Source organism: Juglans regia, chromosome 12 (assembly GCF_001411555.2).
Source record: "Juglans regia cultivar Chandler chromosome 12, Walnut 2.0, whole genome shotgun sequence".
Classification (NCBI taxonomy): domain Eukaryota; kingdom Viridiplantae; phylum Streptophyta; class Magnoliopsida; order Fagales; family Juglandaceae; genus Juglans; species Juglans regia.
The window spans coordinates 1,794,080-1,815,244 of NC_049912.1; the positions used below are offsets into that span (position 1 = coordinate 1,794,080).

The window sequence follows — 21,165 nt, forward strand, 5'->3', positions numbered from 1 at the left end:
TTTTTATTTAAACAGATATTATATAATAATTTTTTCGTCCGATTTGATGTTTGTTAACAGTTAAATCGTCTCATCGTCCTTTTTTTTAGATCTAAATAGATATTATATAGTGTTTATTTCGTCTGAATTTATGATTGGTTTCACCCAGGTTGATGCATGTCTATTGATCACATTATTTCGAATGAAGGGTAACCCATATTATACATATGAGTTTTCTACACAGCTTCTAAAAATCCAAAGAGCTTCAATTGAGAAGAGAGACGAAGAAAACTCATACCCAGTAACGTCGAGATTCACAGGTAAGAAAAGAAACTCCAACGCCGAAGAACCCAGAAGTTTGTTTGAGAAAGTGAAGACTAAAAGACACTGGAAACGTGAGAAACTGAGAGGAAAAATATTTCGACCAACATTTGGATAATTAAGAAAGATTTCGACCTGCTGGGAGCTACCATTAGGCATAATTCATCTTTTTTTGTTTTTTGTTTTATGTGTTTTTTAACACTTAAATATTTTTTTAAAATATAAAAAAAATATAATATTATTAAAAAATACTTTATTAATCACTAAGTAAAAAGAAAAATAAAAAATTCCAACAATAACACCGAGCGGTAAAAACCAATGGTGAGAGTATTATTTTCCTTAAAAGATTACAGAAAAATAAAGCACTACAGCTACCACTGTTAGCTTTCTAGGAGCTATCGCTAGTTATTTTAGTGTGTTTTTTTACCTTTTTTATATGTATTTTTTAACACTTTTAAATATATATTTTTTTAAGAAAATTATAATATTATTAAAAAACACTCCTTTAATCACAAATTAAGAAAAAAACAAAAAATAAAGCGAGCAAGGAGCTAGAAGCAATGTGACTAGCATTATTCATAAAAGTAAAGAGAGATTATAATTTGCATCTCCAGGCCCGAACCACTAAGCCTCGTTTGTTTTCAGAAAATATTTCATTTCATTTCATCTAATTATTATAATTTTTCCAACTTCCAATACAAAATAAAATAAACAATTCAATTTTTTCAAATTCCGAAATAAAAATAATATTAAAAAATATATTTTAACAATATTTTATTTAACTTTTTAACTTTAATCTCAATTCATCTCGTCTACAAAAACAAACTAGACCTAAAAATTTCAAATTGCATCATAAACTATCAAAGTGGTAGTTTGGCCGTACGTGTATAATAGATTCTCTCTTAAATATCAGATAATCTGATTGCATGCAGTCAACAAAATTCATTACCATTAATTACTTTTGATTTGCTTCTATCGGACTTTGAAGTTGCAGTACTACTGTCTCTTACCTTTTCTCCTTCATAATGATCAGTTTCTACAGATGAAGATTTGATCATCCAGTGCATGGAGGGGAGATGGTACAGCATGCAGGAATATTTAGGCGATTGATTTGGAACGTTCCTTGAAATTAAACTCTAATAAATATTAATTTAAGAAAATAGAATTATAAAAAAACAAAAAAAAACCTGGACGAATGGGAATGAAATATTTGAAAATATCTAAAAATTCCTTATTACCCAAACAAGGCCTTATTTCATATTTGAGAAAGGTACATCAAAGTGAATAAGATATTTTCTTGACGAGTATTAATTATGAACATGATAATAGCGTATATTGTATGCATAATTTAAAATAACTGAGGACAGAGTTAGTGCAGTGTTCCTTCTTACAATAAAAAACAAACATGAAGATAAATTACAGAAGAGAGGAATGGTAATGCTAAGAAAGGGACCAGGGCCTTCAAAAGTAACACGTAAGATGTCGAGTTCTTCCATCAGCAAATGACTGACTGAATTTGCTTGGATGCAGAGTCCTGAGGGAAGTAACAAATATGTACTAGATTATTTTTGGCCTCTCTGGGCAAAGATCAACCAAATAAATGAATAAACAGTTCCGTATTCGGCAAGTCAAGCCTACTAGGATCTAGAAGGAAATGCTCATCAGTGCGTCTATGGCATGAAAATTTTGTATCATTAGAAGTACAAAAAAAAATAAAATTGAACATAATTTCTGAAAACGAGCATACCAAAATTTAGCCACCAATATGTATCATAGGCCTATTTGCTGTTCTTGCAATGTCATACATTCCAGCATGTGAAGCTTTCTTTTTCTTCACCTGAAACAAAAGTATAATAATCTGTACTGTACTGTATTCGCTAAATATAGCATTTAGAAAGTTTGAGAGCAGATCTAATTGAACAACGAACAATGCAATGTTCAGCTAAACTACTGTGGGCCCTTCATTTTGTCATTTTCTATAAACTCTAGACAGAAAGATTATTCAAATTTACTGGGATCTTACTGAACAGAAAGATTTCAGTCAGTATTCAGCCAAAATAAGGAATCCATAAGATATTAATGCGAAATGGGTCTTCTTCTATCATAACATATGCATTTGTCTAAGTTCAAGCGTGTTTTTTTCCCATGCCAAAGAAAAACAGTATACATAAACCATACCTACTTAGGTAAATGCAAATTGACTGTTTTAATAAATCTCCAGAAGAGTATCATACATCGGGTATGTCTCAAGTGTTCATAATGTTCAAGTTGCTCTACTTCAAGTCATAGCCATATGCCTATTATTTTACTTTTACTTTTTAATATACCTATTAGATCAAAAGCAGACATATCCTAGCACATCCACGATCACCGAGAACATAAGAAAAAGAAAAGGTTATGACTTGAAGTTCAGGGTCACGAGATACGGAAATATGCATACCGCTGCCCCAATTATTTCCTTGAGCTCATGATCATCAGCACCACGGCGAAGAGGATCTCTTAAGCCAACCTGGTATAACAAGTAAACTGCATTCTAGATTTATATTGTAAATAAAATGTAAAATAATTCAGCTAAAACTTCCATCATGGGAAAAAGAAAAGGTTTACTAATTATTACACACTAGCACTGAGTAGCTCCCTAAAACATGTAACTTCAGTAATCTATTACTTCATTAGGTGCATATAGGAAAGAAGTCCAACGAACTCATGTATATTTAATAGGCACAGAAAAAAATTATAATTCACCTCTTACCTTATCAGAAGTTAAATCACTGCAGAAAGTTATTCCACCCAGTTTCATTTACAATCACATAAACATATAAACCATTCATGATAGTTTATTCATGACTATAATTATAATACCCGGATTGTGTATAGGAAAGTGGCGAATGGGATTGCGCATTGCTTACAAGAGAGAAGTTCAAGCCCTTTATAATGATCCCAAGGGATTTCATTTGTAATCTTGACCAGTTCTTTTGGAATATAGGCTCATATTCAGCTTGGGCTTTTCTTAGGTTGTTAAAAATAGAATCAGAGCCAATCCCAACTAGACATGTGGGAGTTGAATTGTGTCACTTATAATGGAATAACCCGACGAGGATGTCGAGAATTTAAGGGGGAGATTGTAATATCCCGGATCTTGAATGTGATCCTACATTGTTTGGGAGGGAGAAGTTTAAGCCTTTAATAATGATTCCAAAGGACTTTAATTGTAATCTTGACAGGTCCTTTTGAAGTATGGGTTCAGATATGGTTTAGGTCATCCTTGTATTGTTACAAGAGTTGTGCTACATGTACTAAAAAACAAAGACTCATTTTGTCAATTTTCTTTTGAAATTCACAATTTTGAATTTTAAATTTTATAATTTTCAGCATATATTAATAGCTGACACGTGGAGAAGTACATTTTTCTTAAGTACAATTAGCATTTTTCTTGCTACAATAATAGTTTATCGGATAACAAACTTTATCAGTTTTTGCATGAAGATGCCTCAAAATTACTTGACAAGGTATGAAACCTTCCTCATAATGAAGAGCTGTAAGTATTTATCTTCCAACTAAAATTAAGAATTCAAGACTTCACAAAGTTGGCTTTGGCTTTAAAATCCACTCAACAAAACTATCTCAACTAATAACCCCCTCCCCCCCTCCTCCTCTTTTTATCGATAGATACATGTAAAAGTACCGTGCACTCTCATGCACACCCATAACAGTATTCACAAAATATCATGTCAGATATATTATAGCAAGAAAAGCATCAGCATACATGAAAGCTACGTGATTAATAAAAGATAACAAAAGCATTATGACCTGCGAACATGAATAAGTTCTCACAGCAGTTATTTCTTTTTTATCCACCTATAAGTGATTGAATTAAATACTTCACCTCCACTTTGTTTTTAGTACAGAGAGACAAGATGCCCTTTGGTCCAAATAGCATTGGGGACAGGGATGCTCTAAATTAGAAATAATAACAGACAAATTAAATCCATGTCACAAATATTGAAAGTACAACAATCCAGGAGAAATGTCACCTCTGAAGGACCAAATAAGCAAACTTTGAAGTTCCCATCAGCCAAAAGTCGTAATCTATTGCATCCAGCACAAAAATGCTCAGTCATTGAGGTTATAAAAGAAACCGTACCACAATGCCCCTCTATTCTGAAATTCTTTGCTGTATCTGTTGGGTTGTCCTGAAGTCTCTTTAAGTCTGGGTACTCTTTTACCTGTTTAGTAATAATGAGAGACTTAGGGCATGTATAACTGAGAATTCAGACTTCTTCAAGTGAGTCACCTGTCAGAATTCTACCTTACCACTCTATCCAGCATTTCAGAGTAGGGTACAAGTTTCTTGACATTCCAAACATTCCCATCAAAAGGCATGAACTCAATGAATCTAATATTAATTGGCCTTTCACGTGTTAACTCTATGAAATCCAAAATCTCATCATCATTGAATCCACGCATTACAACACAATTGACCTGAATAACAAAAGTTTACTGTAAGAAACCTGGAACAAGAACTAACAGCACTAAACAGAGAAATTTTTCTGTCACAAGTAATCAAGAATTTTATGTATGAAATCAGTAGGCATTAACCCATATAAACAGAATGTATACAAGAGAAACACCTATGTAGGATCACAACCATTACAAATAAATCATGGAAATTTGTCTTGATTAAAATAAAATTATAATCATAGGAAGCATACAAGAGAACCCCACTTCAGAAGAAAAAGAGAACGACTACTGAAAAAAAATATGAAGGGGGGGGGGGGGCTACATGAATTACTATCCGTGTATAAATGGAATCGAGGACCTCTATTCAGCTCTACAACCAAAGCTTCCCTATCTTTTTTTCTTTTTTTTTTATAGGTAAAAAGGAATTAAACAAATATCATCGGCAACCGAAGCTTCCCATCTACAAAGGTCCATGCATTCCACTCTCTCCAAATACACCGGATTGGACATAAAGTATACAAGCTCCACACTACCAAAATATTCCAATGCCCCTGTTGTCCTCCCCAGCTCACCAACAACTCTCACCCTCTAGAAAGAACACCAAACCACTCAAAAGCAAACACCACAACTCTCTCACTACTTCCCATAGAAAAAGAAGATGATTAATAGACTCAATGTTTTTTTGATAAGTAGATTAATAGACTCAATGTTCTTCTCACACATACAACACCAATTCACTACAATGGGATTCCGCTTCCCCAAGTTATCTAACGTAAATATTTGTCTCCATGTTCTCATTCACAAGAAAGAAAGAAAGAAAGAAAAAAGGAAACCACTCTTGATAGAGCCTTCACTCTCCAAGTGTTCTTCCAAGGAAATGGAGAATCCACAGGTAGTGTTAAAACCTCATTGTCTGACTTCACTTCAAACTTACGTCTTTTGGATGGGATTCAGCTAATACTATCTATACCTCCTTGTCTTACTCTAACATTGTACATTTTTTTAAAAAGAGAAGAAACCAAATCCACCTCCCCAAAAAACAAGAAAAATGTGAAACATTTTAAGAACACAGCAGTAAAATCATTAAAAAGAATGAATGTTCAAAAAGAAGTAAAAGCATAAAAGCACAAAGTTTCAAGGATGAAATGTACCTTCACAGGATTGTATCCAAGGATTATAGCAGTATTAATTGATTCCATAACCCTTTCATGCCCTTTGCGCCGAGTCATGAATTCAAACTTTGATGGGACTAATGTGTCTAGACTGATATTTAAGGCAGAAAGTCCACATTCTTTCAGTTTTAAAAGTTTTTTCGAGAGAGTAATTCCATTTGTAGTCATGGCCAACGTTTTCAGTCCCTTCAAGTTAGATAGATGCAGACAAATTTCTTCAATATCCTTCCTAATGGTTGGCTCCCCCCCTGTCAAACGAATTTTGTCCACTCCAGAACTTACAAACAGATTTGCCAGTCGAACAATCTCATTCTTTGAGAGTAGCCGAGGGCCAGGAGTGAGCTCCACACCCTCTGCTGGCATACAGTACTGACATCGCAGATTGCAACGTTCTGTCAAGGAGATCCTCAAATAAGTGTGCAGCCTCCCAAATGAATCAACTAACATATCAGAAACAGGATTATCTTTCAGAGTATCATGCGACAAGGTAGAACAAGATGTAGAATATGTCTTTGGCAAGAATCCACTTAGACAACCACTGATTAATTCTCGGCAATTGTTATATATGGGTTCAGAATATGATGCAATTTCACAATTGACCTGATCATAAAGTGAGAACATAGATAACCATTAGCAACACTCACCCCAAGCTTAAAATACAATTATTAAGAGGAAAAAAAATAGAAATAATCAACTTAGAATTTGCAGCCCATGTTTGGGAACAAATCCAACCCTAAGTTAGAGACCAAGAAATAGATCCCTAATCAGGATTTTTAATCACATACTTTACCAGCTATAATCAAGAGTCTAATTATTTGTGGCATATACAACTAGTCTAGAAATGTAATAACAAAGCAAGCTCTAGATTGATGCAGGTTGAATCCTTGGCTATGGAAAGGGTAAGGAGTCTTAACTACCCATTCAATCCAATGCACATCCCATTTACAATGCAGTGCAAAGAAATTCAAAACTAGGAACAAACATAAACCCAAGTTCTATCATGACTGGGTCGGTTAGACTGATTTATACTGGAAAGTACAAAACTCAACACAGAAGTATAATGTCACACCTGAAATTTCTAGGAAACTAGATTTTCGTTTTAAATCTAGGGTTTCCACTTTTAGAAAGTAAATTTTGATATGGGTATCAAAAGGTTCCCTTTGAATTGTTTATTCATTTTAAACTTTTGTTGTAAGATATCAAAGGAAAACATAGTATAAAAGGGGGGCCTGTACTAGTGTTTCTTGAAGCTGTTAGGACTCTTTTGAGATAAGATTTGAGCTGTTCCAGAACTGGGGAAGTAGAAATGAGCCCCATGCTCGACTCCTAAATGGATCCAAGGAAGAGAAACATATTTGCCCTATAACCCGAATAAATTCTCTTTTCAAGTTCTATAAATGTTTCGTGGGTTTATAGGGTTGGTTGCAGGTTGATTAAGGTCAATTGCAAAACCTGCATTCAACCCGTATAACCCGAATATATTCTCTTTTCAAGTCAATATCTATACATGTTTCGTTTTATATGCCTTTTTTGTTGCTGGGATGTAATATTCATTTTAGTATTGGACTACTTAATTTTTTTTTTTTTAAAGTTAACTACTTAATATCTCAAACTATTAAACTCTTTTCTTTTGTTTCAATGTAATTTTATTCTTTAGAGATATTAATTTTCTTATATACTATTGGTTTGAATATTGATCATAAGAAAATATCTCCAAAGAAAATATATAATTTTATTCTTTGGAGATATCATGAATCTAGTTGTAATTGTGAATTAATTATATATTCGTCGTTCAATTATATATGAAATTATGTAATTGGGTCAAAATAAATATACAGGTTAGCTCAATCCATTTATTTGAAACGGGATAAACAGGTTGAAATGGGTCGTGTTTAATTTAACCCAATGAGAGTTAATTATTAAAAGGGTTCTGCAGGTTGTGTCATGTCACCCGTTATTGATATGGATCGTGTTAAGGTTTTAGGGTCTAACCCATTTAATTAAAATAGTCGTATTCGAATTGACCCATATAATCGAATACTCATGACTTGACATAGCCCACGAACACGAATTGCAATCCCTAGGCTGATGCAAATCTAGAAAGTTTCTATAGCAAATCCATGTGAAGTTCTTCAAGAAAACCAATCTCTAACCCTAGATAACTGCAGCAAACAGCAAAATCTGCCATGTTGCTGCAGATAGAGAAAAGTCTTAACTTTTTCTACACATACTACACTGCATAACCAAAGGAAAGAAGCCCCTTTCGTAGCCTGCTACAAACTTGTTTTCTTGAGGTTCATGTTTAATGTTTTTAAAGAAAACCCAAAGAAAGTAGCTGCAATTTTGTGATATTAAAAAGAGAAATGATAATTGCAGTCGTGAGTGTGCAATCGTCGCGCAATCACTTTGAAAAAAATGAATAAATATGAGACTCATACGAAAAAAAATTAATTTTTTAATAGTGGACCCCACTCTTTTTCAATGTGACTGCACGGTGCTTGCGCACTTCACGACTATATATAACATTATTAAAAAACCAGCCTCACCCCCCATCAAATTCAAACCTTTTACAGCAACTTCAAGTAGGAGATTATTGAAGCGCTAAAGCCCTTTGTTTGGGAGCCCTTTCTCTATAGAAGTAATTCATGGATGCGATGAGGTTATCTCTACTATGCTATGTTACCATTTATGATGTTATGACGTCATGTTATATGGAAAAGGCGTATGATCATGTTAATTGGAATTTTCTTCTATATCTACTGGGTAGGTGTGGATTTGGAGAAAGATGGAGGGCTTGGATCAGATGGTGTACATCCACGACAAGATTCTCTGTGTTAATCAACGGCAGCCCAGAGGGTTTCATCCTGAGCTCTCGTGGTTAGAGACAAGGGGATCCATTATCTCCATTACTTTTTGTTATTGTTATGGAGGCACTAAGTAGGATGATCTCGGCTTTAGTGACTAATGGTTTTATTAGTGGTTTCCAGATTGGATTGCCGAGTAGGGGTATCACTACCATTTCACATTTGCTGTTTGTAGATGATACGTTTATTATGTGCGAAGCCGATCCAGATCAGTTGAGAGTTGTGAAGGCATTGCTGCTTTGTTTTGAAGTAGTGTTTGGTTTAAAAGTGAATTATGATAAATCTGAGTTGGTGCCTATTGGAAAAGTTCAGAATTTGAGGGTGTTGGCTGGCACACTGGGTTGTAAGATAGCATCTCTCCCTATGAGCTATTTGGGATTACCACTGGGTATAGCCTCGAGGGCGCGCTATATTTGGGATACTGTGATTGAAAAAGTAGAAAGGAGACTGGCAGGTTGGAAGAGACTGTATTTGTCAAATGGGGGCCGGATTGCGCTAATTAAAAGTACGCTTTCTAATCTACCCACTTACTTCTTATTCTTATTCTCTATACTAGCAAGTGTGGCGGGTCGTCTTGAGAAGCTACATAGAGACTTTCTGTGGGGGGGGCTTAGGTGAAGAGTTTAAATTCCATCTAGTCAAGTGGGAGATGGTGTGCCGTCCTATCTCCAATGGTGGTTTGGGTATTAGAAATTTGAGGATGTTCAATCGGGCATTACTTGGCAAATGGTTGTGGCGATATATCAAGGAACCAACAGCCTTATGGAAGACTGTGATTGAGAACAAATATGGTGGTTTAGGGGGGGTTGGTGTACTAGAGAAGTTAGAGGGGCCTCTGGAATGGGGCTATGGAAACACATTAGAAGAGGATGGACGGTTTTCCATCAACACACAAGAATGCAATTGGGTACAGGTTCCAAGATCAGATTTTGGAAGTATGTTTGGTGTACCAATAGTGCTCTACAAGACTTGTTTCCTACACTTTTCTTGATTGCAAATGCTAAAGATGACATGGTGGCAGAGGTAATGGAAGTCGTAGGAAGGAAAATCCACTAGAATATCAACTTCAATCGGGCGGCACATGATTGGGAGATGGAGAGTTTTGTAGATTTTTATAATCTTTTGTATTCTTGTCGCCCAAATATCCAGCATGCAGATGATCTGTGGTGGAGTCCAACAAGGAAAGGGGTGTTCACTGTTCGCTCTTTTTACAAGGTACTCACACAAGTTCCTAAGATACAATTTCCCTGGAGAAAGCTTTGGCAGAATAAGGCTCCTCCCAAAGCTTCTTTCTTTGTGTGGATAGCGTCTTTGGGAAAGATTCTTACTACGGATAATCTGAGAAAAAGAAAATCATAGCAGATTGGTGGTTGCATGTGTAAAAGAGGGGGTGAATTGGTGAATCATTTACTTTTACATTGCAAGGTAGCCAGGACTATTTGGGATGAGGTGTTTAACAGAATTGATTTAGCGTGGGTTATGCCGAAAACCGTGTTGGATGTATTGGCTTGCTGGACCTCAATTCGAGGCGTGCAACAGATCAAAGCGGTTTGGAAGATGATTCCTATCTGTATTATGTGGTGCTTGTGGCAGGAGCGCAATGAGAGGATTTTTGAAGACAGAGAGATCTATGGCGGAGCTAAAAATGTTTTTTTTAGGACCCTTTGTACTTGGGCCATTGCTGTGGACTTTAATGGCATGGACTTTCATGAGTTTTTAGTTTCTAATGCTCCTACATAATTAGGGCATATTCTGATTTTGTAATTGACAGAAGTTTGGATGAATAAATACTTATTTTACTTGTAAAAAAAAAATGTTATATGTTTACATGCATCGTGATAAGAAAGATAAATGACAAGAAATAAGAAAAGCTTTAAAGAATGGCCATAAGAGATGCATGGTACCAATGCAAGTTATGGATGGATGTGAAGCAGCATTGAAGGACATTTACGTGAAGGTGTGGTCCCCCATATTTATGATATTTTAAGCTATGTCCATAGTGGCCACATGTAGTGTGACCAATGCACCATGCATACAAGGGTTTTAGGTGTGTTGGCCATAAGAAAAGTGAAAGACAAGTTATTAAGACATGCATGAACATAGTAGTTAGTTTACCATGCTCAACAGACCAATGGACTCCGGCGACTCCTCTGAGGGCACTCCGGAGTCGGTCCTCCCTCCGACACCTTTCTTTTGGTTTCTCAGGAAACCTTTCTTTTGGTTTCGTCGGCGCATACCTGGTGTAGTTTATGCTTAATAATCATCAAACCTAGACACCTCTCTCTCTCTCTCTGCTCTCGTGCCTCGACCCTTCAAGTTGCCACTGCCATTCTTTTGGCCGGGTCTTGCTCAAGTAAGACGGTTGCAGATCCCCGCCGCCGCCACAAACAAGACCAACAGGCTCCGACGACTCCTCTGAGGGCACTCTGGTGTCAGTCCTCCCTCCGGCGATTGGGATTTTCTCAGGATACCATTCCTTTGGTTTCGTCTGCACAGATCTGATGTATTTTAAGCTTAATAAGCATCAAACCTACATTAGATATGCATTTTATTCCCATTCCCATATAACATTTTTTCTCCTTGAGATGACGCGAGATGATCCTGGGAGATGATCCTGTGATTTGGGATCAGAGGATGTCGACGCGCGATGTGGTATCGTCTTGGACGAAAGGTGAGAGGTGGTTGAAGGTGGAATAAAAAACTTTTGTTTTTACGAAACAGGGAGGAAATACCTTTCCCACCTCTAAACCTAGCAAAAGAATGGCTAAGTTCATGTGTCTATGTGGGTCGTCGACTTCATGGTTGCTAAGGCGATAGAGGATTGCTTAGAACTCCTCTGACATGACGGATTCTTTAGGGAGCCAAGGATGGGCAATGGAGTTCTCATCATTCAACACCATATTAACGCAAGGAACAGTTTTTTGCAACTCTCAGAATTTTGGAATGGAAGGAGGAAATGTTTGTTCGTGATCCCTGAAGGTGAAATGGCGTCAAATGAAAAGGTTTTGTGCATTCCATTTGAAGCGTCATTGGGTCCAAAGCCCCTGTTCTAGAGCATGTAAACAGAGGGCAGTTTGTTGATGGAAAGACAATGGGAAGGCCTTTCTCTATCAAAGGTGCCTCGTACACCTCGGTGTTGAGGTCACCGGGGTGTATTACGGCCGAGAATAGCTCCGTGGCGGAAGGAAAGGGTAAGACACTTGTCTGTCAGGTGACATTGGGAGAAGTGAAGGGTAAGCACGCTCCTCATGTGTTGCATGGTGGAATGGGTGCCTCTGTTGGGTGTTTGAGGGTGGGAGAAGTGGAAGGAGTCTTGTGGGCTATCAGAGGTCAATTGACGGGAGTTATGGAGTATGTGAGAGATCTGATGATTAAAGTGGATAAGGGGCTAGACCTGGACAAGGGTTTGGGTGGTGGGTCGAAAACGGACCTCGGGGTTGATCCAACTGGTTTGAAGGCCTCAGGTTCACTGGCCAAGGGCACCTCAACGCTGTCACAGATAGGGTCATTGAAGGCCGACATCACTATTCAACACGGTGTCACTCAAGTCATTGGCAGCTTGCTGTCTGACTGCCCTCAGTTACCAGTTGCAAATGGAGTTGTTACTTTTTTCCAAAGTTCACTTTCAGTTGAAGATGGGCCGGTCCTTCCAGGGTTTTGAGTACTTTGGAAGAAGCGGACGAGTCTCTTTCAGAAGATGAAAAATGGTGTAACAGAAGGTAGTGTTTCCCCTATTTGTTCTATTCCTGAGGAAGCAGTAGGGTTTGAAGAAGTGGCACAGAAAGGGAAAGGGTCGTCGGGAGTGGCGCACCTACAAGCAATGTTCTCGTCGATGGAATGACAACACCTACGCCGGAGGTGAAGGAACCTCCAATGGTGACAGCAATAATGGACAACAACAATATATTTGTTGAGGAGGTTCAAGATTTGAATGCAGAAGATGGTGGGGAGGAAATTACGAGTTTGTCGTTGGTGCCTTGTGAGGAGGAATGTTTAGGGTCGAGAGTGCATTTGGGAGCTGTGTCTGGGGAAAATGTTGTTCCCCTGATATCTCTTCCTCTGATAAACAATATAAAGGGTTCACCATCGAATTGGGTTCTGCATAAGGTTAAGGAGATTCAGCAACGTGTGGGATTTCATATGAAGGATGTGATGACCAATTTACAACACTACTCACTGCGACTGAGGCGGGCCACTCGCTTGAAATCAAATCAAGATTTAATAAAAGCATAGAGTTAAAGAGTCTTTCTTAGGCAATCAACTATGATGCTAAGGGAGGTAGTTCAAGTCGACGGAAGACTAAAGGGAGGGCATTATGAAGTCTTCCTCGTAGAGGGAGTTTCGGGTGGAGTATTAGTCTTATGGAAAACAAGGGATTGGGGAGGTATGTTCTATTCCCATTGAGGCTTGGTGTATTTTGGATAGATTTCTAATTTTCACAGGCTTATTGGCCATTAAGGGCTCTCTAATATGGGCTAGGTGTTTCTTGTATACGCTCAGTGTACTTGGTTACTCCTATTGATATTAATATATATAATATTTTTACTTAAAAAATAAGTCAAATCACATCAAACATGTTGGATGTCAAATTTTCATGCATGGTACATGTTGTAAGGTTATGTTTAGAAGTATAAATGTTATTAAAATAAACTACATTTAAATATGTTTACTTTATGATGTGTAGTTTATTGAATATTTGAGTCTTTGATTCACTTTTGTTTGTTTTTATGTTAACTAACCCTCCAAGTGAATAGAATGAGGAAGATGAGCAGGCGGGTAAGACTTACACATCAGAACCTACTGTCCAAGAATGAGTTTTACACAATAGGATTAGATTTAGATTTCAGTGCTTTGATTATTTTTATTTAATTTTTTCAAGAAAAATTCTACGTTATGTTCTACGAATTATTTTTCAATAAGTGACGTAATTTTTGTTATGTCGGGTCTCTTTATCAAGCATAAGTTATGAATGTGAATGTACATTCCTAACCTACCATAATAGGTTTTACATATCATAATAAATAAAACCTGAGATGCTTATTGCACAAGAGGAGAGGCACTGAACATGAGTTATAACTACGGGTGTAAATCGGTCCGGTCAGGTGGGTGATGGACCAAAATTTTCAGTCCATCATTTTCCCCAGACCAAAGGACTGGACTGGAAAAGTAGCTATCGATCCGGTCCGGCCCAATTATTTTGCTATTTTTTCATCTTTTTTTTCAAATAAATTAATAAAAAAATTATTTAAATTACTAAATTAAAATTAAGTGAATTATTAATGTGGATTATGTAAAAAATTATCTAATTATTTTAATTAAGTGTAAATAGTAGAGTATGTATGATGTATTAGCTATTTACATATAATGACAAATTATCACATGATTTATGATTTATTAGTAATTGATAGCATATACTATTTTATATTTTATATGGTCAATGATAATAAATTAGGTAAAAATTACATCATTAACTTATATAATTACTATATAAAAATAATATATTAAATTATTAAAAATATTTTTAAAATATATATAGGAGTTTGGTTCGGTCAGGTCCATAATTTGTGGGACCGAGACCGACCAGTCTGAACTTCGGTCCAGTCGGTTTTTCTGGTCTGAATTAAACTCCTTACACCCCTAGTTATAACCAGAAGTCAAGAATGATAATGCAAACTTAGTGCCTCTTTGGGATTGCAGTAGGAAATAGAGCTTTTAATTGTAGAGTTTTTCTAAAAAAACTACTACTAAAAAGTTGTTTACTATTTGGTAAACATGCCCCTAAAGCGCTTTTAAAGTTAGTTATGGTGCTTTTTTAAAAAGGTAGCATTGTCCGCTAGAGCTTTTCAACAAAAGCTTCAATTTGGTACTTTTTAAAAAAGTGGACTTCCAACCTTTTAAAGTGCTTAAAGCACTTTTTATAAATTTACCAAGTATACCATTTTTTCTTCAAAAGAGCTTTTAGAGTGTCAAAAGCACATTTTAAGCTTCTAAACTCAAACCTAAACAAGCACTTATTGCTCAAAAATCAACTCTTTTAACAGAGAATGAAGGTCGTGTGGTAAAAATGACTAGTAAGAAAGATGTAAGTGATTACCCCTAGTAAAGTATTTGGAAAGTTAAAGTGCCAAATAAGGTAGCTTTCTTATGTTGGTTTGTGTCTCATGATAAAATTCTGACTACAGAAAATCTAAGAAAGCGTGGTCTTTGTATTGTTGATTGGTGTTCTATGTGCAAAAAAGATGGTGAATCAGTTAATCACTTGTTTCTCCATTGAGAGGTGGCTAAAAGTTTGTGGAATGTCATTTTTCGAAGGATGGGTATTTCTTGGGTGATGCCAAAGCAAATGGTGAATTTACTAGCTTGCTGGAAGTATGTTGGGCGGTGTCTACCTATTGCAGCCATTTGGAAAATGATTCCTTCATGTTTGATGTGGTGTCTATGGCCAAAAAGGAATGGGAGATGTTTTCAAGACAAAGAACGATCGATGGAAGAAATTAGGGAATTTTTCCTTAAAACACTATCTATAGGCTAAGGCTTTTCTAATGAATAGTGATGAAGTGTTGGAGTTTTTCTAGTTTTTTCTTTCTTTTTAGTTGTTGTATGTAGGTATTTCCTCTTGTATACTTCCAGTGTACTTGAGCTATGCCAATTTATGGTAATAAACCTCTTATTAATTATAAAAAAAAAGACTAGTAAGTACTACCCAGCCCAGGCCTAGATAGATAGATAGATAGAGACAGAAGTAAAACGGTGCATTTCATTTCACTCCAAGCCTAATTCCAGAAAGTTTGCCCCAAAAAAACCTGCGCTTCCAATCTCACACATCTCCCTCTCCCTCTCTCTCTCTATTTATCTACCCATTTCTTACATAGCCCCTCCCACGTTCAGTTTGATGGACAGTTACAATACCTTAAAGCTTCAAATGGTATGGGTCGCCATATGGTGGCGCAACCCCGGCCCAGCTCCACCCATTCCTGATGAACAAGTGGGAAAATTTCTCTAGTTGCACTCATTTCTCACGACAGCTCCACAGACCAAAAACCCTTGCCTCATATCAAACCTCTTTCATCTTTCATATAGAAATTCCAACAATCAAACAAATTGGAGATCCGAAAACCTCAGCCGCCTCATATAAAATCTTCTTGATCTCTCCTCCTCCACACACCCACAATCATGTTCATGGATCTTTACACCTCCACACATCCACGATTATGACCGTGGGTCTCTCCTCCTTTGAGAGATTCTAAGAGAGAGGAAGATAGAAGAGAGGAAGAGAAAGAGGAGGAGAGAAGGAAGAGAAGAGTGTAGAGGAGGGAAATGAGATGAGGCGTGCGGCTAAAATGGGTGATTCTAGGGTTTTTTTTTTTTCATTTATAGTAGATATGTGGGTAGGTGGGTGAAAAGCTTTCACCCGGGCCCCACTCGCTCACTTCAAATTTTAGACTTAACCTGCCTACCCGACTTGGGAGTAACGAGCAGGTGCCCACTCATTGCCCAACAAGTAGGGCAGAATTTGCAGGTGGACCCCCGCTACCAAGCCCTAATTAAGTCTCCCAATTTTTCGAGCTCCCCTTCATTTTTCTCTCCCTCACAATCGCAACTTGCCTTCACTCAAGTCAAACCTTATCTTGTGTTACCACTTTGGTCATTTCCAAAATCTATTCCCCTCAATCCAAGTTTGAGGTTAAGGTCATCAAGATTTCCCAAGCACAAAGGAGACAAGCTAAGTGGGTTTGATTAACCTAGACTTTGTAAAACGCCCGGATAACTTTTGAGAAATGTTATTTGAAGCTTTATATTCGGGTTACCTTATTTTTTATTTCATTTGCATTATGATATGATGATTGAATGTTATGAAACACGAATATGATTATTGCACGAAAAGGTAAAGATCGAGCTATTTCTATTGATTCAAAAATGGTATTGTATAATACATGTTAGTTTAGAACCTTGTACTTATCTAATGTTATGGATGAATTGCACTAGTCAGCATGAACGCATAAATGTTCAAGGAATCCTTACCTGTGACACTACAAATGCATACATGTCCAATGAATGCTTCATGAAACATTTCGCATGTTTTATCGATGTGGTAGGATATCATGGATTTAATGTTATGCTTGTGTCTAGTAATAAAATGTCCAATGAATGCTTCATGAAACATTTCGCATGTTTTATGGATGTGGTAGGATATCATGGATTTAATGTTATGCTTGTGTCTAGTAATAAAATGAATGATGTAATAATTTGAACTTGTGTGGTTAAAGTTGATCCCAAAGGTTTGATTGAATTAAAAATGATTCCAAAGGTGTGATCAATTAAATATGATCCCCATATGTGTGATCAAGTAAGGATGATCCCCAAAGGTTTGATCATCCAATGTAAGTCAATCGCGAAGGTGTGATTGTGTGAAATAGATCACAAAGATTGGATTGCCCAGTTTGAGTAATAGCAATGAGATTCCCAAATATCATGCTAAGAATGGCTGGGATTTTCAGAAGAAGATGCACAACAAGGGGTGAATCAAGCGCTTGCTCAAAGGAAGAAGCGAATCAATCATAATGGAGACGGGGAGGAGAGGCAAAAAAGAGATTTTCAAGCACCAAGCATCAACGGCTGAAAAGCCGTTGCACGCTAGCTTATAGTTGAGGGGCATAGTAGGGGTGCCCCTTTCTAGAACTTATATTTAATATAAGGTAAGCTTTTGGGAAGAGCTAAACAGTCAAGTTTCATTCAAATGAATCATTTTGGCCGACTGTTTTTACGTTTATTATAAGTAATAAAGCAGTAGGAACTAGAATGTTATTATCATGGTAATCCTCCGCTTTAAGTAAGGGTTTATCGATAAAATTTGGGCTTTGTCCTCTTTCAATAAAAGAAAAGAACTAGAATGAACAGTTCAGTAGCAATAAATGCGAGAATATTTACATTATCTTTCGCTCCCCTTTACTAGGTAGGGGAAGGGCCGCCAGTCTTACTGGATCACATATATTTCAAATGAATTCTTTTGTATATATTTTGCATGGTTAGATAAAAATAAATATGGGTTGTGACATACACTACTTTAATCAACTCTACTAAAGTAGTTGTTTGAACTCAACACTCTAATTCTCATTTTTACCATACAGTATTGAGGAAGACCAAGTTGAGTAGAAGTTCTTGTTCAAGCATAGACCCACTTGCTAGGGGTTAAAAGTCATCAGTGTTTCAATGGCGCAATTAGAAACTAGTTGGGATGTTAGTTGTTGTTTTTAGTGTTTTAATGACCATAGTTGTAGTAGTATTTAGGTCTTATAAAAAAATAGTTGTAGTAGTATTTAGGCAGTTCAGTATGTAGCGACTTTGGTATTCTATTTTAGATGTATTAGATTCATACTCAGCACCATGTTTTATATTTTCTGCAGTTGCCAAAAAAAAAATTGAAATCTATCAAAAAAGATTCATACTCAGCACCATGATAATTGAATCAAAAGAAATGATTTATTTTCACTATTATTGTAAGTGTAAAATGAGTAGCACGCAACTGGGATGTTACAATGAGCAAGCTTATGGTAGAAAAAGTTTCAGAATAAGCAATCACTTCAAAGTACCAGCAACTATCAATCAATAACAATGCACAAGAAATACTCCAAAAACTACTTATCAAAAAATGAAATACTACAAAAACTTCACCACTTTGATACCTTGACATGTATGGTTAGAAGAATTTTTGTAAAGCAGCGGAAGAAATAAATGAAATATAAGATGGTACAAGAACAGCTAAAACAAGCAGAATACTATAAAAATGGGCTCAGATGTAATGCAAGGAGAAATCAATTGCTGTAATACGTGCAGATGTTGGTATATGACAACTGACGGTTGCCAAAATACAACAAATAAAGGCACTAACAGTCGATTCAGCCTCAAATCTATACAGTACGAAATACCACGAAATAGCACAAAAGATTCAAAATACAACTTGCAATACTTCTTAGCAGGAAAAGTTGAGAGAGAGAGATTACTAGATCAGAGGAGCTCTGTACATGAAACCATCTAACGGAATTCTTGAGATGATACTGCTTGCCCTGCATAGTTTAAGTCATTTTTAACTTCCATTTCAATCAAATTCAAATAAGTGTTTCCACTATCCAAGAAATTCAATCCCAAATCTCCATCTCTCGTGGCGGAAAATAAAACAGACGAAACTTACAATTCGAGGGTGCAGTTTAGAAAGCAAAGGCACGCTTCTGAACATTGCTCTCTAACCTAATCTGCGCCCAAAATGATTCAAAATATTTGCATGAAGACTCATATAAAAATATATCGCCGAAATAACAAAAAAATACATGAATAAAAATGATAAGAGTTAATATGGTGGGCGAGAAATCAGACAGATGATTTGCTAAAAGAGAAAACCCATACAGAAAAATGGTTGAATATTTGTGAGGAATAACAAATTTGGAAATTAGAGAAAGGGAACGTATTCCGATAGGCGATAGCCAAGAATAATAATTAGGGTGTAAACAAAAATAATATATATATATATATATAGAGAGAGAGAGAGAGAGAGAGAGAGAGAGAGAGAGATAACCGTGTATGGTGATTGCACCGCTGGCCGCTGGGTGGGTGGCGAGCTGCTGAGGAGCGGCTGCAAGCTGAGTTTTGTGTGTGGTTAGAAAGGGTTTGAAGATTGCAGAGTAAAATGAAGAGAAGCGAAGCGGGGTATGTTGAATAGAATGAAAGTGGGAAGCAATCACCGAAAACTGTCGCAGACTCCAATGTTTTATATACGTGACGCATGTCCAAGACTGGGGGTCAAGTTTGCCCTGGAATCAGATGGGGAGGAGAGATTCGGAGGGGGGGAGAACTTTTGGTTTCTGAAAATGGGAGAGAGAAGAGCGAAGCGACGGGGGGAGAGGGAGAGAAGAAGCAACGGAGGGGAAGAGGGAAGAATTTGTTACAGCTAGTAATAAGCAATGGTGTAATCAAATAGATGGATATGAAGCGGAATCGTATTAAATTAGCTACTAGCTAGATAGTGCTGTCTTTCGATTCGAGGGGAGCTCCAACACAAGGATGATAAACGGTAGGAATATTCTGGATGATCTCCTTCCCCCGATCTCATATAACTAAACAAGAGTAAAGAACTCCTCCTTATCGCTAGGGCCCAATAACTCCACGTGTGTTTGCTGCTAGCATTCCACAGCCCACGATCACACAATCCGCAGCCCATTGATTTCCTTAGCCCATCATGTTTTTCATTTTGCATTCAACTAGGGTTCCATCTTAATCGACAGAACATTTCCACTCTTCAGTTCTTTCCTGTCATCATGTCACAACTCCCTTCCTTTTCAGAAGACCCTGCCCGCAAGGTGGGGAAAGTCTGAGCACAAGCTGTGGTAGGGTTTTCAAGAAGCATCTTCAACGAGTTGTCCTTGCCACCTAACTAGAAATTCCACCAAAGGTTTGTTCTTTACCTTCTTCATCCTTATATTTAGCATTTCTTCTGGTTTGGGTTTCATGATCCCACAAGTGTCCACAAGAGGTAGCGTGGTGAGGGGGTTTGTGTGCTTAACAAATTTCTGTTTCAATTGGGATACAAGAAATACGTTGTGGATCTGGGTTGTCTTAGGGAGCTTCATGCGGTACGCCACCTCTCCGATTCGCTACTCTATTTGTACGGCCCATAAAAACGAGGCGTAAGTTTGGTGCTTTGCCTATGGCTGACAGTCGATTGTCTATAGGGCTGAAGCTGTAAGTAGACTCAGTCCCCAATCTGGTATTGTTGTTCCTTCCTCTTCCTATCCGCATATTTCTTCATCCTCTCTTAGGCCCTAACCAAGTTTTGCCTTAACAGGTTCCAGAGTTGATCACGGGCTTGCAACGTAAGCTCTACTTCTTTAACCCAAGTTGTACCAATGACATAGTTTAACAACCTGGAGGTTTATATACCCACAGAGTGCCTTAAAGGGAGAAACTTTTGTTAATACATGTTGGTTAGAGTTATAGCACCATTCAGCCAGTTCAATCCATTGTGACCAATTTTTAGGCTTGTCTCCCACATAGCTTCTTAAGTAATTATCGACCCACTTGTTAGCTGTCTCTGTCTCGCCATCCGTTTAGGGATAGTTAGCAATGCTAAAGACCAACTGCACCCCCTGTAAGGAGAATAGTTCCCTCCAGAATTTGCTTGTGAAAATAGGATTTATGTCCAAGATGATGGAACTCGGCATTCCATGCAGTTTGAAGATATGCTTCATAAACTACTGATCAACCGCCTTAGAGCACTAGCATTGGTTTCTCTATATGCATGTGCAAAATCACATCTTTTAGAGATTGATTTTGCATATGAAGAAAAACTCTCACATTGAATTATGCATCTTTTAGCC

General features: G+C 37.1%; 1 protein-coding gene across 4 annotated transcripts; it reads right to left on the reverse strand.

The window, feature by feature from the left end:
- Positions 1-1,534: 1,534 nt before the first annotated feature.
- LOC108998185 (GTP 3',8-cyclase, mitochondrial) lies at positions 1,535-19,880 on the reverse strand. 4 transcript variants are annotated; one of them, XM_018974669.2, is made up of 10 exons: positions 19,534-19,880; positions 19,368-19,431; positions 18,987-19,047; positions 18,799-18,861; positions 5,913-6,533; positions 4,615-4,782; positions 4,335-4,526; positions 2,741-2,809; positions 2,048-2,137; positions 1,535-1,834 (listed from the first exon to the last, which is right to left on the reverse strand). In XM_018974669.2, exons 3-9 carry the CDS (start codon positions 19,029-19,031, stop codon positions 2,054-2,056), a joined length of 1,242 nt encoding a protein of 413 aa, XP_018830214.1. In that variant the 5' UTR covers positions 19,032-19,047; positions 19,368-19,431; positions 19,534-19,880; the 3' UTR covers positions 1,535-1,834; positions 2,048-2,053. The 4 variants fall into 4 exon arrangements, 3 of the variants coding, with proteins under 3 accessions (XP_018830214.1, XP_018830216.1, XP_018830215.1); XM_018974671.2 differs by lacking the exon at positions 1,535-1,834 and having other exon boundaries at positions 4,445-4,526; positions 19,368-19,880; XM_018974670.2 differs by lacking the exons at positions 1,535-1,834; positions 2,048-2,137 and adding an exon at positions 4,187-4,256 and having other exon boundaries at positions 2,739-2,809; positions 19,368-19,880.
- Between the last annotated feature and the right edge of the window lie 1,285 nt (positions 19,881-21,165).